We start from the raw sequence: 20,429 nt of genomic DNA, 5'->3' as shown, positions 1-20,429 counted from the left end.
GCGTGTACACACCATTATTCATTAATTGTTTCCACGGCAGACTTGGGCCTAAGACTGTACTTCGTTATAAAAGCAAACAGAAGGGGAAACTGAGCCATAAGGGAAACAACCAAACAAAAACACCATATTCAAACACTCCACTCTTCAATAATGTGAGGGAAACATAGCACACGCTTGCCAAGAACATCTCTTTCTGTACAAATGTTCTCTTTCCCCCACAAGTTTGCGCCAGACAGAAAATTCCTTCTTAAGATTAAGCACACGCCAAGAAAAGCAAAGAAATTCAAATTTAGGGCTGACACTGCAACCTCCTTCACCCCACCGAAGCTCCCTCACAGAGACTCAAAGGTCCTACTTGCATGGCTCTCGTGAAGGGCAAGGGTGTGGTCTGAGCAGACCCCACGCACAGGTTCTGGGTGTGTTCCACTTGAATCTGACATTCGAGAAAGAGATTGTGCTCTGAGCTGCTCTGGCTTCCTCTGACAGTCATGGCGGGAGAGGCTGTGTCACCCACACAAACGCCTGCCTTCCTGCCATCTGGGCACCAGTCACGAGAACCCTAGTCCAGCAGGGCTGGCACACTGTGGCATCTCCTTGGTGAGGCGTTGGGGAAGAGGGCGTTAGGGTGAATGGAGAGGCCAAACGTGAAGGCTACTTGGAGTTTTCAGTTTGGACCCAAATTTGAGCCACGACTATTTAACTGACCACCCACAGAGTTTTCACAGGCTGACAGCCAGTGGAGAACAATTAGCAATGATAAGGGGCTGGAAGGAAATGAGGGCAAATTTTCACTGAGTGCTGGTGGTTTTGAAGTACGTGATTCTCTCTCATGGACTATACCCACAGCAACATGTCTTGTATGAAAAGCTGAACGATTGAGAAATGGAGTTGCCCAGCAATCCTGCTGTTTTAAATAAAAACATCCTGATTTTCATCGTATGCCTTACTCACTGACTGAGCGAGCGAGCATGTGATGGTAGGTGCATTCTTACAGATCAGCATGAGAAAGCCAGGACGCACCAAGGATGGCACCTAGCGGCAACCTAGTTTTTCTTCTTTCAGTTTGTTGTCTGATTACAATTATGTAGAATGGGCATCAGAAGCCTTGTATGTGTGGGCCACAGGAAAACTGTACTCCAGCCCCCTTAAGCCAGGGATAGAAGAGATGTGTTCTAGGTTACAGGAAAATGTCCATTCTCCCTTCATTCAATTGAACGTTCCCCTCAGCCATGTCCACGATTTGAACAAAGCTTAAGGAGAAAAAAGAAACACTTAACATCTGTGTGGGCTGGGAATGTAAGTCAGTGGGTGGATTCTGAACACTGCTAAAGTGATTGGGGGGAAAAAAAACATGTTTATTTGTTAAAATGGAAACAATCAGTAATGACAAGGGAGCTGAAATATTTAGACAAAGCTGTAATGGAACCCAGAGGACATTTTTTAAGTTCTTGTGAAACAAAGTTCCTCCCTATGAAATAGCATACATATTTTTATAATTCCTTTACAAGGTACTCATTAAAATATATGTGTACATATGATATGTATGTGTACATATTATATATGTACGGAAATAGAAGTAGATCTATTTCTCTTGTCTGTCATTAAAACATATTTCCAGGTCTGTTCTTCACTGTTATTTGTTGTAAGCCTTGCTTATCCCATTAAGCAAGATACATATCTCTATTTACATTAGTTGCCTGGGACATTATAAACACTTGTCTTTAACATACTATCACCAAGGTAACCTGATGGCATTCTAAGTTGTGAGTGACACAAATTTTAAACGAAAAGCAGGCTAAAAGAGCCCTAGTTACATGGGATTCAAAAAACATTTTGGCTCAGATTTTTTAAAACTTGTTTTTGCGTATACCAAACTTGCTGCCAATTCCTGTTTGTGTAAGTCATTTCCAATCAAATGTGATACCCTTGGTTGTTAATAGCAGGATTTTACAGAGAACCCCTTTTTCTTCCTGCCCTAATACACCCTCTCCTTCCATACTTCACTGCAGGGCTGCTTACCCAAGGGGAACACTTGCATAACTATGGAGCACCCTGGTGATTTCTTCAAGCTCATGAACCAGTAAAAGAACTAGGAATAAAATCCAGAGGTCTACTCCTTTACATGAGAATATCACATACCATGCTACCATGATATCAAAAGGACCATGAAATTCAATTCTTCTTCCTACAGTACTAGCTGAATTTTATGCAATTGAAAAATCATTTTAGGCTATAATTTAGAAGTGGGAAGGGGGATGTCGGCCTTTGGGGAAAGCTACAGAATATTTCTTGGACTTCAAATCCATGTTTCTGTTCATGTAATTTACTAAAAGACTGCTGTTCTTAATGTAAAACTGGTGTCATCTCATCTAATGTGGAGTACACAGCTCTCGTCACTATAGTCTTAGTATCTGTGCAAACTCAATTATGAAAAACAAGCCTTTTCATATACAGAGTAAGATTTTCCTTCTCTAAACTGATTTCAAGCATATCAGTAAATAGGAGTACAGAATTTTGCTAGACTAGAAGTTATGGTTTTAATTAAAATGGCTTCTAGACACTGTGTCTATGTGTCTCATTTTATAAGGACAACAATAGCTACTATTTACTGACCAGCTACTGTATGCCAAGCACTGTGCCAAGGGCATTACATGCACTATTCCTCATGTACCTAAAATGATATTAATGTTGCATGAAAATTTAAGCTTTCTTCATGATAAGAGGCCTAAAACAGTCAGCCTCTGCGCATGCCTCTGTTAGCGGGAATCTGGAGCATGAAATTCTAGAGATCTTTTTCTTATAGGGAATGAAGACTGTCCCATTAGATTAACTTCTCCCTTCGTAAGAATCACGGTTCTCTGGGTTGACTTGCAGTGGGTTCAACCTTGCCAAACAACGGTATTAGCCTCTATTAGGTAAAATGCAATATAGAACTGTCCTACTTTCCCCTTCATTACAACCAGACCAACACCCCTTACCCTAAGTCCTATATTTTTAATGAAAGCTAAAAATAAATCTTGAACCACAGATATGCTGATATAAGCATCATTTGTACCCCAGAGACCACATGAGGACTAGAGATTTTAAACTCTGTGCCATTTATCAGAATGGACCCCTAGACATGCTTCATATGAAGACTAATATAGTGAGCATGAAAGCATTCTAGCTACATGCTTTTTATAATTTGGCTAGAATCTGTCATTTTTGAACTAATAGTGATTTATTGGTGATGTCTATGTCTGTATTTGAAACTTTGCATAACTGAACAGTTTAAAATGATAATGCATATATTGGGAACTTTCTTGAAAAACGCTGATATAATTAAGAAAGGGATCTGTACCTGTACCACACTGCCAATCTTCAAATATTTTAACGTTTGTTTTAAGTCACAATGGCTTGCCAAACTGGCTTTTGAAATTAAAGTCTATTATTTGTAAAGAAATGATGCAGTTACCTAATTCAAGCCCACCATGGTCTCCATTATGTTTTAAATTATGTTATAGGCCATAATCTGTTTTATTACTATAGGTAACTACAGTAAAACTTTATTGTTCCATGTACTAAGCATCACTGCCTCAAGTATGAAAACATCAATTAAACACTTAGAAAGAACAACATTCGCTCAGAGTGACTGCTTCCATTTGATGTTTAACAGAATAATCTCCTACAAATATTGTGAAAAGACCTTCTTATGTGCTACTGGTATTAAACAAGCAAAATTAATGGTTTAATTCTCACTTCATGAGATTTGCTAAGTCCCACGAATAAAGACTAATTAGGGCTAAAGCAACTTAATTGAACAAAAGCACATTAATTTAAGAAACTAGAAGACTGATGAGACTTGATGAAATATATGAATTGTAGGATGTGTTGGGTTTGTTTTTCCACATCTTTATTGGAGTATAATTGCTTTACAATAGGATGTGTTTCTTTAAAAAGTAATTTCACTTATAAAACCTTAAATGAAAGGGGTGGCAATGGAGGCTATTGGGAAAGGTCTGCTTTAATAAAGGGATATGTTTGGTAGTTAGCACATTAACTACTTTGATATAAAAATGTTACTTTAACCTCATAAAATGTTGATATTTATAGTGTTATTTATGGTGGTAATTTATCTCATATGCCTTTTTTTCACAGGTAAAGGGAAAAAAACCTCACCTTAGATCCAATCTAAAGTATGACAAATTTCAGAGAAGTGCAGGCTCAGTTAATGAAAAAATACTATACAAAATGCTTTATAATGCAATTAAAATATTAATAGTTTTAAAACTTATGTTAATCTATAATTATGGTAGCAATCTCTTAGCCACTTATGGTTTTATTGTTCAATTTGAAAAAACGTACCTGTACAGCCAGTTTTTCCTTTCTTGCCTGAATATCCCATATCACAATGGCAGATAAATGAGCCTTTAGTGTTTTCACAGGTTCCACTTAGGCAGATATTTGGATTCAGATCACATTCATTGACATCTGTAAAATACAAATATTATTAATACATATAACCATTTGTTTGATATCACTGAAAATTTTCCCCTGAGATAAAGCAACTATGACAAATAGAAAAGATGAAATGTTTTCACTCAAAAAAAAAAAGTATATTTACATAGCCCAATTCACATTTGCGTCCTACATTGAAGGCTAACCCTGCAGACCTGCTTTTTATCTGGGCCACAAGCAGGAGGTCAAGTAATCAAATAAACTGACTGCCTTGAGGTTGGGGATAGAGCCCGTTTATGTGACAGTCTAGAAAACTTTTTCAAACAGCATATTCCGTTGCAAGATAAAATTTTAATTCAGACTGCATGATGCCAACATTTTAGTTCCATATCTTAAAAGAAAAGATAGATAAACTAGTAGTCTTAGTGCAGAGAGTTACAAACTTCACTTCTTTCCCAAATTAAAAATTATCTTTTTTTATGACATTCACTTTAATTTCTAGGACTTCACAAATATTCGGAAAGCGTTTTTGAAAGACACAAATGGGATGTGATTTTAAAATTTCAATTCTAGACTCTTGCTTCTGGCCAAGATGGAGTAATAGGAACCAAATTTACCTTCTCACCTAAAATACCAACAACAAGAAAGGACGATATAGGCAACAAAAAACAATGATCCCTGAGAGAAAAAACAAACTAGGTGGGTTCTACAAATGCCCCAGATTACTGTGTAGGGAGAGTTTTAAGGCAATGGCATAGGGAGGGGGATGACAGATGGAACCAGGAAATGTCCATGAGTCAAAGAGGTGAGGGGGAAGGCCAAGGTAGCTAGAGTTCATAGGGCTGAGTAAAGGACAGAAAAGAGATGTACAGAGAGAGAGAAGGAGAGACAACTCCAGAGATCTGCAGAGGGTCCCAGTCAAGCACCCAGATGAGTAGTGATCAGTATATTCATGTAAGGAAACTCTCGATTCTGGAGTAAGCACCATCCAAAAGAATTAGAGGGAACAATCATCAGAGTTCCCAGAAGGCGTAGAATTGTGCCTTCTCCTACCAGCCAGACTGGAAAACCTTGTAATTCACAGGGAAGTGAGTAGAGTGTCCAGAAGGATCCTGCCTCAGCAACAGAGAAAATTAGCCCTACCCTAACTGCTGCTTAAAAGCTTCAAAGCAAGACTTCGAAAGAACCGATCTGTTTCCAAATAACTATGTTCCAAAATAAAGCTTCGGAATAGAAAAATATTCAGAACCTAGTAAGGCAAAATTTATAATGTCTGGCATCCAAGCAAAAATTACCAGGCATTCAATGATGGAGGAAAATATAGCCCATAATGAAGAGGAAAGTCAATTTATTGAAATGATCCAGAATTGACACAGGTGATAGAATTAGTAGACAAGGACATTAAAACAGTTATTATAACTGTATTCCCGTATTTAAAAAGCTAGAGAAATTATTGGATATATTAAGTAGAGACACAGAAGATATCAAAAAAAAAGACCCAAATCAAACTTTTAGAGGTGAAAACTGCAATGTCTGAGATTAAAAATACACTAAATGGGATTAAAGGCAGATTAGATATTACATTAAAAAGTCTGATAGATTTGAAGACAGCAATAGAAACTCTCCAAAACAATCCATTCTAGGATTTATTGCATTCTTGTCAGAAAAAAGTTTTGCTTGCCTTAAGCAAACTAAACTCTAGTCACAGCAAAAGGAGGGTTAAGTGGACAGAAATAATGCATAGACATAAAAGAAATGTCTTTTGGTCACTGGAGTTGACCAATGGTTAGCTCAGTCCATACAACATATCTGACAAGAGCATCATATCACAGTCACAAGAGAGTTGCTTTTTGGAGTGCTAGCTTTGGATTATTAGTATTATGCTCCTAAATATTCTTACTTTTCCCTTAGGATCTATTCACTACCCAAACAAATCTTTATGTAATTTAACAGTGCTTGTGAATAACTAGCAAATTGGAAAATTCTGTCTTTTTTGCTTACCTACACAAGTCTTCATGTCTTCAGATGCCATGAATCCATCATAACACAAGCACCTGTACTCTCCAGGTATGTTTGTACACTGACCACCATCACAGATATTGGGGTTATCTTCACACTCATCAATGTCTGCAGAGAATAAAACCAACAATGGCATGTTGTTGATAGGGTTCCATTAATCATTGATGAAAAAGTTAAGTGACCCAAGTCAAGTAACTTCAGCCTGCTCGCGTAAGACTGTTAGCTCTGAAATCCAAATGACACTTTACATAAACTACCCCATCAGGTTATCTTGGGTAAACAAGGGGAGAACCATTTTCAAGATTTATAACATACAGTTCAGGATGGAGGCCCACATGCACTTAAAAGACCATCATTAAAAAAAAAAAAAAAATGCATATCAGTACTTGTGAACACAAGTACTTGAACACATACTAAGTGTTCAATAAATTAGCTACTACTAGTACTACATATGTAATAAAATTTTAATAAAATGTAATAAACATTTAGGTAAAGTCCAAACTCAAGAAAAAAAAAAAGACCACCATTTAATTGACACTTTTATCTCTGATACAAATTTATCATTCAAAAATGATTATGAATCTTATTTTTCTAATTGTCAAATTTAAATGCCTAATGTCCATTATTTGCTGTTTTACAGATATTTTAAGATAAAAAATGCTTGAAATAAGCATATCTGCTTAGATTTTCAAAATTTAATTTTTATAACTGAATTTATATCTAGGGCTTTTAACGTAGATTTTACTAGGTCCAATAAAATAACTTTGGTTCCTAAACCTAAGTTTTCTTCTTAACCTGAGCCAAAATTAAAATCTACATTACCCACTTCATTTCCCATCTCCGGCTGATCACATGGCTCTTCTAGCCCATGTGATACAACAGGCAGTGTAAATGAGACCAGCAGTTCTCACATTTTAGCACAAATCCAAAATCACTTGGAAGGCTTGTGCAAACAGACTACTGAGATGCCCCCGTAGGAGTTTCTGATTCAGTAGGTCTGGGGTGGGGCCTGAGATGTTGCATTTCTAACACTTTCTCAGGTGGTACTGAGGCTGCCCGTCCAAGGAACACACCCCGAGTAGCACTGAAATAGGCCATGAGATCAGATTCTTCAAAACTCTGATCAATCAAGACAATGTATTTTGTATTCCACGTATTGAGCATGCGCCAGGTCCTGTGCTGAGTGCTGGACATACTCTTCCACACGGGCAGTCTGAGCCCCCTTTTATAGATGAGGGATCAGATGCCAAAGATCTTCATCGAGGACGCACAACCAAAAAAGTGACAAAACAAAGCTTTGAATTCAGGACTGTCTGACTCCAAAGCCCAGCCCTGAACCACTCCACATAGGGACCTGTTAGTTCCCAGAGAGAGTTCCCAGGAAGCTAAAACTGACTTACCAGTGCAGGACCTCTGGTCAGGCATTAGTGCGAATCCTGGCTGACAGCTGCATTCATAGCTACCTTCAGAGTTTGTGCAGAAGGTCTCACAGCCACCGTTCATTATGCTGCATTCGTCGATGTCTAAGAAAAAGGAAAATAATATCACCTTCCTCTGTGTTTGTGATGATGGCACATGTCTGAAGTTTCCAGGTACGTGTGGGTCAAATAAACAATACAAAATTATACAAGCGTCCCAGGGCAACTGCAAGTCACTGCATTGTTTGGTTCCTTCCACAAATATTAACTACACCTACTGTGTGCTACAGATGAGAATCTAACAGTGAATGAGATGGACACTCTCCCTGCCTTCATAATATTTATACTGCAGTGGGGGAGTTAGATGAACACGACATATGGTGTGCCACACACAATGCAGGAGAAGCGCTGGGCGCTAGAACATATCTTAGTGACAACAGTGGGCACGTGGGTGAAATTCTCTGGGTCACAGATTCCGTTACAAACTTGACATTCAGTTTGGCTGAGGTTCCAGTCCTTTTCAAGGACCTGAGCTGGAGTTCTGAGTTGTCCTGAGCCATGCTTCAGAAGAATTTGGGCTGATTTACGATTCTGGGTAGAAACCATGTGAGACTTGGCAGTTCCACATGGGGTATACCTCAAACCAGGCAAAAACTGGCTGTTTCTACAAAGTTTCACTTTGACTCTAAAGCCATGGGACTTTCTGTGCCGCTCTTCCCAGCACAACTAAACCTCCTAAGGGCCAGCCACAAAGCAAAACGCTTGTCCCACAAAACCTCATTTTTAAGGACTGCCAGACTTGGCCTCTAGTGCATTGTAAGCTATAAACATGCTATGGTCTTCTTCCCAATAATTATTCTTTGGAATCTCTGAGCCGCTCCAAACCACCTAAGGGTGGAGATCACACCCTAAGCTTTCTGTCTTCCTCCCGGCACTCACCAGGCTGCGTTTATTTCAGGCGGTACTTAGTAATCACTGGCTGATGTGCCTGGGTGTGCATAGGCAGAAACAAAGCATGTGCTACCGTTCACTAGTCAAAGCAGCATGGGTCAAATTATACTTGCTAGAGCTAAAACACTGTACAGCCTTCACTGAATTGGTTCTTTAAACAGATGGGGGAGGTGAGATCTAAAGATCGTGAGCCACCACGAGAAGACCTTTCCCTCCAGAGAAACAGGAAAGATTAAGTAAAAGTAACTAGCGATGGAAACAGAACTCGAAAGAGACTAAAGAAAATAAATAACATACCATACAGAACTTACCAACACAAAACAGCCTGTCGGGGGTGGAGTGGTAGCCGGGGTTGCAGGCACACTGGTACTTCCCTATGAGGTTCACGCAGCGGCCGTGGGGGCAGAGGTGCGCGCTCAGTTCACACTCGTTGATGTCTGTATAGAAGATGAGAATACCAAGCACCCCGCCGTAAGCCTCGGACTCTGGCAGGGGTGTGGGCCGAACGACTGCCGGCAGGTAAGTGGTCTTCCTCCTTACCTATACATGCTGAGATGTTGGGGGACAGCTGATGGCCAGGAGGACATTCACAGCGGTAACTTCCCTCGGTGTTTAGGCACACGCCTCCTCGGCACAGCAGAGGATCTCTCTGACACTCGTCAATATCTGCAAAGTGGAAATGACCCCTGTTGAAGCTGTGGGTGGTCGTCCTGCCAGGGCCCCACGACCAGGCCAGTGCACTCATTGCCCAGTTGCTGGGAGTTCTGGCTGCTAATGGCTCACAGGTGTCCTTGTTGGAGAACCGCTATCCACCTCACTCAGAAATGCCCGGGAGGTGAGAAATTACACCCCGCTCCCACGCTGGGGGCTGCCCATGGCCAATAACTGCTTGAACTGACGTGGGAGTATAAAATCTCAGCCTCCTGGCCTCGAGGTGGGACAGCCCTCGGGTACTATTCACACTCCAAGGCCCCTGTGGGATCAGGTTAAAGCTAAAATCCAGTCGAACAACTTGCTTCTCTTCTTCCCCTGCCCTAAGCTGCTTCCCTCACTTCCTTACAGGTTCCTCCTAAGAGCACCCCCTCAAAAAATACCCCCATCTCAGTCCTGTTGCTAGGGAACCTGATCTAATGAAACTATCTTAATCAATCTCCTTTGCTAAAAATGATGAACAGAAACCCTAGAACGTGACCCCTAATATAGCTTATGTTTGAATGGTTCTCTCTTCCCTGGGGTGTCTATTCCAGGTGTTAAACTCACTTCTCAGGGACCCATACCTGGTGTCCGAGGCCACCCGCTGCCCCAGAGCATGAATTCCCTCATTCCTTCCACATGTCAGTCTCCCTCTGCCACAGTCCAATGCGTGACTCACTGGTCAGGAGACCAGCGCACTGGGGGAGCAGGAAGAACCGACATAGGCGATGAGTCACCAAAGCTTCTTGGAATGTTTCTTCCCTGGGCTGATCAAATGGTCACGCACTCACCCATGCAGTTCTTCATCATCATGAATCCACTTTCGTAGCCTTCATCGCACTTGCACTCAAAGTCCCCGGGGGTGTTCACGCACTGGCCTCGGCCACAGAGGTCGGGAGAGATGCGGCATTCATCGATGTCTGCACAAAAGCAGCAAGTGGCAGCAGATGAGCCTCAGGATAGCTTTACTTCTTGTGGCAACATGTTTAAGACCAAGAGTTCCAGAGGGTATCCCTCCAGGGTGAGCCCCTTCACTGACCTGTGCAGTTCCTTTCTTCAGAATCCAGAGCAAAGCCACTGTCACACCTGCACTTGAAGCTGCCGATGGTGTTTCTGCACTTGCCATGGGTGCAGAGGGTGGGAATCATCTTGCACTCATTGATGTCTTCAAGGAAAATTAAATGTGGGAAAAGTCCATAAGTGACCAATTAGGAGATCTCAACACCCCATTTTAAACCCAGGAAGTTAGAGGGTCTTGGTCATACTCATTTTAAAAAATGTGTGATGATCCATGAGAAATAGGACTTTGTAAGCAGATCTAGACTTTTAAACTTCTACATTTTAGAAAGTATTATTGAAGAAGTAAAGAGTGGGTTTATTTGGACTTCTAAAAGCCCAGCACACACCAAACGCTGAACTATTTTCCGAATGAAAGAATAAGAAATTCTAAACCGCTAGTGTCTATATGTAAGGCAGGTGGAAGATTTTCAAATATACTGTCCTACAGCAAGCAATTGAGTATGTAGTGGAATGAGATATTCACTTAGCTTTCTGATGCTTTTTTTTAATACCTAAAAATAAGAATTTCAAAGGAGATGCCATTTATAATTTTAACTCCTTACAAATGACGTATACTATTTAAAACATGTTCTCAAATAATGTGTACTAATTTAAAATATTTTCTCAATTAATATGAAGTTTGCGTTAATATAATTAATATGTACAAGAGTTTCTTGAAGACTGCATATGTAACATGTAATTTGAGTAATCTGAGTTTCCCCTTTTAGGGGCCTTTCTAAAGCAAGACCTAGAGCTCAAGAAATGCAAGTTCATTTCTACCTAATGCCATGAGATACAGAACTGGCAGATTAAATCTCAAGAACATCTAGTCCTTCTGCGGTAATGGATTGCCACAGCTTTTGTAAGCAAATCATCCAAGTTCCTTTGAATTTACTTAAGAGACATTTTAGAGGGCCGTCTAGAAACTGTCTCTCTAGACAGTACAATTTTAACCCCAGGACTTCTTGAACCAAATGCTCAGTAGAAAAAAAGTCTACACTTTTTAATATAAGGATAATTAAGTGATATTTATATACTCATTTCCCATTTTTAGAAATTCATTTAGTTATGAAGTATAATAAGTAGGTCCAGACACAATGGGCAACCGACACAAAACTCTGTACTGAGAACCTAAGCTGGGCCTCCCTGAATAATCGGAATTCTGAGAAACCAATTATGATTTTTCCATATGCTGAAGTAAACAAGGTCTGTATCGTTGTGCATAAGAAGTTAACTCAATTTTGGAATTAGATTAAATCTGTAACTTCCTTTTTTTTTTTTACATGGGTTTTATATTATAGCATAAGAAAATAAAATTTGAACTATAAGTCACTGGAGTGTTTGCCATAGGAATGAATTTTGCTGTATTTGGACAAAGAGGACCTGTCACTGGGTCTCTCACACCATTATCTATAGTCAGGTGGACCACAGTGACTTGGATGCTTCAAACCAGCAGATAAAGGTTACCTCTAGGGCTTTAGTAGATGGCATAAACATCTCCCAAGAAGATTTTTCTTTCGTTTATGCTTAGCTTTAGGATAGTATTAAAATCTATTTAATGCTTAACAGTGACTACACGGGAGAGGCAAGTGACTCAGGAAGTCCTGAGATGTAGAAAAAGAAAATCCGTGACAGAGTGAACATTTTGCCATATAAAATTCAGAAATCAAAGAAGGCACGCTGAAATGATCCAGGGATGACCGCATTGATGACATTCATTGTAATTCTGTCAGTGGAACTCTGTGCTCCTGAAAATGCATCCTTTTGACCTAACAGAAGAGTAATCAACCACTGAAACCACTGTACCTTTGAAGAAAGGCTTTCCATTTGTAATTTCTTTTGTGGCGAATCCGGGTCCTCTGGGACAGAGTTCCTCGTACTCAGGTGTGTTCCTCAGGGGACACTCCTCGCACTCCTCGGTCCCCCAGGCTGCCCCGACGGAGCAGCAGCAGGCGTCCATGCGGTGGCGGCCAACCACGGGCAAGGTGCACTCCTCATCCTCGTACCCCAGGAAGCAGGTTTCCAGGCGGATATCTGCCAGAGGGAACGAACGGAGGGAAGCTGAGGAGAGCTGCTGTGTTCTCACTGCCGCAAACTGCCAATGTTGTGTTAGGCAAAGCACAGGACACATAACGATTTACTACAAACTTATTGACTGAAATTAATTTTTTTCCCTCCAAGGAACCTAGGCTTGGTGGTGGGTTTTCCTTCTTTTTTTTTTACGGTACGCAGGCCTCTCACTGTTGTGGCCTCTCCCGTTGCGGAGCACAGGCTCTGGACGTGCAGGCTCAGTGGCCATGGCTCACAGGCCCAGCCGCTCTGTGGCACGTGGGATCTTCCCGGACCGGGGCACGAACCTGCGTCCCCTGCATCGGCAGGCGGACTCTCAACCACTGCGCCACCAGGGAAGCCCGGTTTTCCTTCTTAATAAAGACTCTTAGCTGGCAGCTCTTACTTATGTGCACCTCTTCTTGTGGCAAGTATCCTTTGAACTCTAGTTATTTTCTGATAATTCTACATAAGGAGCAGTATTCAAAGAAATCCTGCAATGCTCTTTTGGGAGATGGTTTCTCCCTGTACCTATTTTCTCCCTATGCCTATTACCAGTGCATGCACTTCATGATGTCTTGACGTCTCTCTAGCTGAAAGCCAACTGCAGTCTTTATTGTTGGAGAACATCTCAGCTAGCACCAGCACCTTTTTCTCAGATCCACTTCATTTTTGGAGAGGTGGAATAGTAAACTCTGAAATGAGGACTGCCCTACTTGTGATTAAAGAGGAAAAAACAGCAAAGAAAAGCCATCCACTCCTCTTCTCAAGTATTTCTTTCACCTCAACATGTGCTTTTGTGCACATTCTTCTGGATACTTGTGGGAGCGTGAGCTTCCTTTAATGTTAGAGCAACTTTAGAGCAACCTTCTGAGCAACTTCACATCTGGGTTGCCTCTATTAATTAAGATGGTTAATTTCAAAATGAATCCTAAACTAAACACTGGAGCATGTTTCAACTGAAGAACCTGGAAAAGCGTTCTCATTACATGCTGATACCTCCTAAACAAAGAAGCTGAGACTCAGAATAGGATTAACTGACATCCATAGTTATGAACAGACTCTAGCCTCTGAATTCCAGCTTTTCTATTCTGTATTGCTTACATTATAAACCATAAAGTTTTATATTTAAAGGCTGATTAATCCTAATTCATAAAGGATGCAAATCCCTTAACTGCATGCCACTCTTTCAACCACCTACAGTGGTCCTTCACTAAAGATGCTCTTCAGAGTGGTTTCAGATATACAACATAGCTGAGCATCACTTCCAGAGTCACGGACTCTGAAACCGGTGATCCAAAGGACATATTCCTGGCAGTCAGAAGCCCTAGTAGTAACACCAGAATAAGCCTAAGACCCCGCAAGCACGACTGTGGGATCTCCAATCTGCTGCCACTGTGAGTCCACAGGGCAGCTTTCTAAGAATTCAGGGTTTGGTGTACAGTCTCTTCCACATCATTGTCACTTGGGTTCTAGCAGTTGTCATGGAGAATCTCATCGTGGCTGATATTGACAACAGCTTTCGTTCCCTCAGGTTCACTCCTCAGGCTGTTACACTCTTCACTCCTGATACCCACAAGAGTTTCCTGCAAAGACCTGTCCTTCTGGCTTACAGCAGCCCTGCCTAGCAGGCTAAGGCTACAGTTTCCAATTAAGCAAAAGTGTTCTACTTACCAGTCACCTAGAATTCTCTGTCCATGGCCCATGGAGGGCAGATTTAAGAGCTCTATTGTTATCCATCACAGTTATTATTCTAAAGAACTAAAGTTCCTCTTCACTGACATGTTCTCTACTCTTTTTATAAAGAATTAACAAAGAGCTGAGTCAGGAAGGCTATTTGCCAAGGAAACCACAATGCATCCTAATAGAAATGCTGAATTTGGGATGTGTGTGTGTCTGTACTTAGAACCAAATATTCAGCTCTATCTTGTTAACTGAGTTTTTAACAATCATTAAGAAATATTCATTAGAAAAATAATGAACAGTATTTACCTAGGCAAATCCTCCCTGTGGCATCCAAAGTCATCCCACTGGGACACTGACACTTAAATGATCCCTTAGAGTTAACACATAAGCCATTTTTGCATACTCCTGGGAACACTTCACATTCATCTATATCTATGAAGGAAAAAAAAGCATGAAGTTAATATATCTGTATAACATCATTCTACTTCATTCCATTCATGGAGTCATATTATTACCACAACTGAAAATATCATTTTAAACCTGATAAGTTTACAAAACTAGTTTGCCTCCAAATAATTCATGTAGAATTTCTGGGATGTTTGAAAAGCAACCAGACTGAACCCACCTATTACCAAAGATATAACAGTTTCTCATCAGTCTCAGGGAGTAATTTTTGAGTTGTAAAGACACGGAGCTGGTGGGAGTTCTTGGGGACAGGTCTGGGTACTATAGACATCTCAGGTAAGGCTCCCAGGGGCCGTACAATTAGCTTTATGAGACCAGAGGGCTGCAAGTGAGTAGAGAAGCCTGGTCTTCCAAACTAGCAAAGAAGAAGTAGCTTGAAGATGAGCATAGAAAACAAATCCATCATCGAGGAATATGTGGGGCCAGTCAAGAGTCTCCTTTGAGAAGTGCTGAGACATCCCAAGAAAGTGTGTATCTAGTTCTAACTCAGCAATGGTCTCAGGCTGTTCTGTCAAAGCCTTGGTGGTCCCAGCTTGAGTGGTGGAAGATGCTCATGTTCATTCATTCATCATTCATTGCATCTGTCTCAAATGTACTAGTCCTTCCCAGTCTGCTTAATGGAGAGCATTATGTTCTCTGCACATTTTTTGGGGAAAAATATTCACCATCAAGTTAACCCAAAGAAAGGCACTTACTTGCCAATGCCAAAAAAGGGGAGCGTTAGTCAAGAAACTCACACACACTGTGTCTCTATTTAGAAGAAATAACTTTCCAAGCCAGGGATGTTGAAAAAGATATTCTAAATCTTTCCTCATAAGAGAAATAAATTGGGAGGGGGAAATTTACCTTCTTTGGATTGTTTTGTTTTGTTTTGTTCTGACCACTTGTGTACCAAAATGTGCTGCTGAGGTCAGATAACTTATTAACAGTGGGTCTGGACCAGAGACAGGCCAAAGGATTCAGTCATCATTTGGAAAGCAAGACCTTGGGTGGGGGATGTAGTGTTCCTCTTTATTTTAACTGAGAAAAAAAGTTCATTTCATTCCACATATGGGACTAATTGCTGTTTTAAAAATTTTTCAGCTGCTGTGTCATGTCAGGTTGTGTTAGTCACCCTGACCTATGTCTATCTGGGACTCCATGAGAAAAAAATCACAGGAAACTGGAGAGAATCCATATAGACTTTCAAAAACGAGGCAATAGAGTATGTCCTTCTCATCATCTGTGACCATGAAACAAACAAACAACAACAACAACAACAATGACAAAAAACCAGGACAAACCAAAAAAATTGCAAATTTTATAGCCTCATCAAAAACTTCCTTTTCTGTCTTCCTCATAGGTAGCAGTTTGAAATTGTAGTCACTCAAAACTATGGTCAACCTAAAGCATTTTCAGCCACCCTGCCCTTTGGCCACAGTGATCTGACGCTGGCAATAGCATATATGCTTGTGAAATTCACGTCTGTTACGTTCGGCAGTTCTCATTATTTTTTTTCCCCTGCTACACATTTCTCACTGGGAAGTTATATGACAGCTTTATCCAGTCCAAGTTAACACAAGCATTCTTCATGCACACAGAAATTTATGATTTATAAATAATCATAAATACCTTCACACTGTGTTCCTTTAATTCTTGAATAGCCTTTACCACATATGGGATCTGTACCAAAAAACAAACAAAAAGCAAAAAACAAATCTGAGATAATATCCAGACTTTGTATGACACGGTATAAGAAACACGAAAGAGGACCTTTAACACGAAATCGATTTTATTGCTATGAATAAGTCTGAGACGACAAAGTGTCTCTGAGATTGCATAGCTGAAGGAGAAGAATGAAATGTTTCCTTGAATAAAGCTCAATTCATCTGAGATATCCTAAAAGAGCCAAAGGTACCCTAAAGATCAAACTAAGGTGATGACTAAGAAGGAAATTGACTCGATTTCTCTCTTGCTATTAGCCCTAAAATATGAATCACACTATAGGATTACTGTAACATGGATGTGGAAAACAAAGTCTAGAACTGGAAGATCTCTTGCCCTGCAGCACTCCCACTATATAAATGCACACATCTATATATCTAAACATTGAATCAGCAAGGCTCTCAAACCTCAGCTTTGCAACAACTTTAGTTTAGTGATGAACAGTGGTGCATTTACATCAATCATGTTGCGGGGAAGAAAATCTGAGCCTGTAAAAAGTTCAGGACCCCTAATCATGAGGTTCCTGAGAGAGCCAATAGAAACTGCTGATCTAGGAAAGCAACTCCAGGTAACTACATTACAGCGTGGTGATGGAAAACAATAAATTAACCAAATCACATAAAATTCTTGTCCTTGACACTTCCCTTAGTTTCCTATTCAGCCACATGTTTCATTGAGGTCATCAGAATGAAATCTTCTAAAATTCTCGTGTGAACCTAAATGAACAAAGTTCTCGGCTTCCCCTTTCCGAGCAAAGTGCCCAGTGGGCACAGGAGCTGCAGCACCTGCTTCTCTTACCAACTTGGCATGGGGTGCACGGACTCCCCCAGGCAGCACCAAGGGACGAACAACACTGGGACTTTAACGTGGCTCCATTGATGTTGATCTCACATCGCCCATCAATGACAGTCTGCCAACAAGTGCCCTTGATGGTTTCTGCAGGGGCAAAGGGGTGATGATATTTAATAGACAATAGAATCTATATCAAAAATTCAAACATGTACATTGGAATTACAGCAAGAATAGCATCATGAAACAAGGAATAATGATCGTTTAAAACTTTGTTCTTCCATACTGAAACCCTTTTGCAATAAAAGCAGACATTAAATACAGCAGCACTGATAAACATAGGAAAATCATTCTCAGAAAGACAAATACCTATGCAGATGGTTTTTGTTGGATCCAAAGTACTTTCGGAAGAACATTCGCAAATAAAAGAGCCCGGGCTGTTCTTGCAGACTCCATTAATGCAAGGACTTGATTCACATTCATCGATGTCTGAAACAAAAACAGGTCTACATTACTGCTAAAAACTAGTCTTGGGCACAAATGAATATTTAAACTTTGGTCTCATTTGCTACCACATATTCTTCATTAGATAGTAAAGCTGACCTAGATAGATTTTTTTTTTCTAGGCCAGATGGAATGCCAAAAATAGTAACTGAGCACATCTCTATGTTCAGCACATGGCTGAATCTTTTTATTCAGAAAACCTGGAGCAAATGTAAGTGTGATTTCTGAATTACTAACTCAAATAGCACATATCTAGTATTTTCTTCATCTATTAAATGATGGCAAATAAAATGCCAATTGTAGGCAAATACAAAGTGAATACTTTTAAATGGCATTTGAATGCAAAATAAATGGCAAATAAAATACCAATCGCAGGTAAGTACCATCAGCAGCTTACAAAGTGCATAGGAGTGTCATTTAGGATCACAGAATCTCAACGAAGGGACACAACTGTCTAAAATAGAAGTGACTCTAATTTACCTTCGTGGTTTTCCAGTGGCATTCCAAAAGGCAGCAAAGTACATGGTATAAGAACAAAAATACATCTTACCTTCACAAGTTTTTAGGTCAGGTTTGTATATAAATCCCTTGGGGCAGGTACAGACAAAACTTCCAGGAGTATTTCTACATTGTCCATTGTCACAGAGTAGACTATTCAATACACATTCATTAATATCTGGAAAACCAAAAAACATAAACTTTTAAAGATCCCATCCTTTGCATGCAATTTCTTTGCATTTTTAGGCTAAGTTTTTAAGGTCATAATGATATGATTAATTCAAGGAAAGAGGCAAAGCTCCTCCACCATTGATCTTTGCTGAAATTACCTATTTTAGGAAAATAGGGGCTTGAGCTGATTATCTATACTAGGTATCTACAAAGTCTAAAGTCACCAGACACTACTGAATTCTCTTCTTTCTTTAGCAGGAAGAAAACCTAGATTTGCTGGAAATCATTAATATTTATATAATTGTTTCACTGTGCCAGAATTAAAAAGACTAATCCTATTGTTTTAAGGAACTAAATAAATATTTAGAGAGTATGGTCCATTTTTGATAAGTATTAGTTCCAGGATGGGTGTCTCTTCTTTAGAATAATTTAAGTGGTCTCCAGTTATGTTTATAAAGTATGAAGCAATCTGTAGAGTTTATAATTGTCATGAGGAATTTAGACTCGAGATTCAGAGAGCTGAGGAAAATTCCTTGCTTTCAGCTGAATCATAGGCAAGTCTGATGCAAAACCAAACTTTCGATATGTATAACTTAGATAATTTAGGAAATGTAGAACTTAAACAGTTTGTTATACCTCTTTGAGCTAAAGTACATCACTCAGCCCACAAAATAGACTGCATATTCACAAGAGACGTTTTATACATTGAGAGATTCTGCTTAGGTTACCATTTGACAAGCTAGTAGCCCTTACATAAAGGCTACATAAATTCAGCACTGGAGAGCTGCATAGGTTCACAGCAGTAAATATACTTAAATCAGCAACTAACAGTTGTTCCTCGGTATCTGCAGGGGATTGGTTCCAGGACACCCCCCGCACCAGCTTACCAAAATCTGTGGATGCTCAAGCCCCTTATATAAAATGGCATAGTATTGGCATCTAACCTATGCACATCCTCCCATATACTTTAAATCATCTCTAGATTACTTATAATACCTAACACAATGTAAATGCTATGTAAATAGTTGCTGGTGTATGGCAAATTCAAGTTTTGCTTTTGGGAACTTTCTGGAATTTTTTTTCAAATATTTTCAATCTGAGGTTGGTTAGATACGTGAATGCAAAACTCGCAGACATGGAGGGCTGTGTTTACAAAGTTCTTAAAATATGGGAAAATCAAGTATAAAGTTATGTATTGTCTGAGCAAATAGCATGCTGAGAATTCTTTCAAAATCATATAAGGAATGCTACTACTTCCCAAAAAGGTCACTATGGCAATTCTTAAACTTTGATGATGTCAGAAGAATCTGGAACTTTAATCTGAGGAACTGAAGATTAAGATATAAAATAGCCAGTCCCTGGAACTCTGTGGGAAGTGGCTGGAGCGGATCTTTGATTCCTAGCTTCACACCTCTGAACATAATCTGAAATATGAACATACTTCTGACCTCATGATAATGGGTCCAACTTTGGAGTAGACACTAAAGCACTGAAGGAAGAATCCCTCCTGCCTCCCAAACTCTCCCTTTTGCGTGATTTTTGGATGAAGCTAAAACATCTCTGTGCCTTTCTGGCCTGCCCAGATAAATAATGATTTTTCATGTCTGCCAATGTAGAGAGGCTCCTACAGGAAAATGAAATAGTAAAACTTTTTTTTGAGTTGAGTCTAGTTTGAAAGTCCCATGTATGCTCACATAACAACTGTACCCCCAAAAAAGGGGCCCTAAAATTAAGGGTGTGAGAGAGAAAGAAATCATTTTTCAAAATTCAACTGTAGACCATAAAGAAGGAAGGGCCAGGTTTAGGCCAGCAATAAAAGTTAGGGAGAGAAGAAGAAACCTGCAGTCGAAAGAAGAGGGTTTTGTGATAAACCTGTGGGCTCCCATGACCTGCTTCCATCCTTCATTTTTTTAGGTACTTGCTTAGCCTGAAACTCAGGTGAAAGCTGATTTAAATGGGGGGGGAGAGAAGATACTTTGATTTACT

General features: G+C 40.0%; 1 protein-coding gene across 1 annotated transcript in view; it reads right to left on the bottom strand.

The window, feature by feature from the left end:
- Positions 1-20,429, bottom strand: part of FBN1 (fibrillin 1) — a 254,971-nt gene that overhangs the window by 79,305 nt on the left and 155,237 nt on the right. Inside the window, exons 20-32 of the mRNA XM_004281306.3 lie at positions 18,325-18,450; positions 17,640-17,759; positions 17,280-17,417; positions 16,389-16,439; positions 14,619-14,744; positions 12,384-12,611; positions 10,558-10,683; positions 10,310-10,438; positions 9,366-9,491; positions 9,137-9,262; positions 7,857-7,979; positions 6,439-6,564; positions 4,345-4,470 (exon numbers count right to left, since the gene is read on the bottom strand). Coding sequence (XP_004281354.1) covers positions 4,345-4,470; positions 6,439-6,564; positions 7,857-7,979; positions 9,137-9,262; positions 9,366-9,491; positions 10,310-10,438; positions 10,558-10,683; positions 12,384-12,611; positions 14,619-14,744; positions 16,389-16,439; positions 17,280-17,417; positions 17,640-17,759; positions 18,325-18,450 — 1,671 coding nt within the window. The remainder of the gene's footprint in view (positions 1-4,344; positions 4,471-6,438; positions 6,565-7,856; positions 7,980-9,136; positions 9,263-9,365; positions 9,492-10,309; positions 10,439-10,557; positions 10,684-12,383; positions 12,612-14,618; positions 14,745-16,388; positions 16,440-17,279; positions 17,418-17,639; positions 17,760-18,324; positions 18,451-20,429) is intronic.

This window comes from Orcinus orca, chromosome 2, assembly GCF_937001465.1.
Source record: "Orcinus orca chromosome 2, mOrcOrc1.1, whole genome shotgun sequence".
NCBI lineage: Eukaryota > Metazoa > Chordata > Mammalia > Artiodactyla > Delphinidae > Orcinus > Orcinus orca.
Note: the sequence above shows the minus strand (reverse complement) of the source record. Positions and strands in the feature narration are given on the sequence as shown.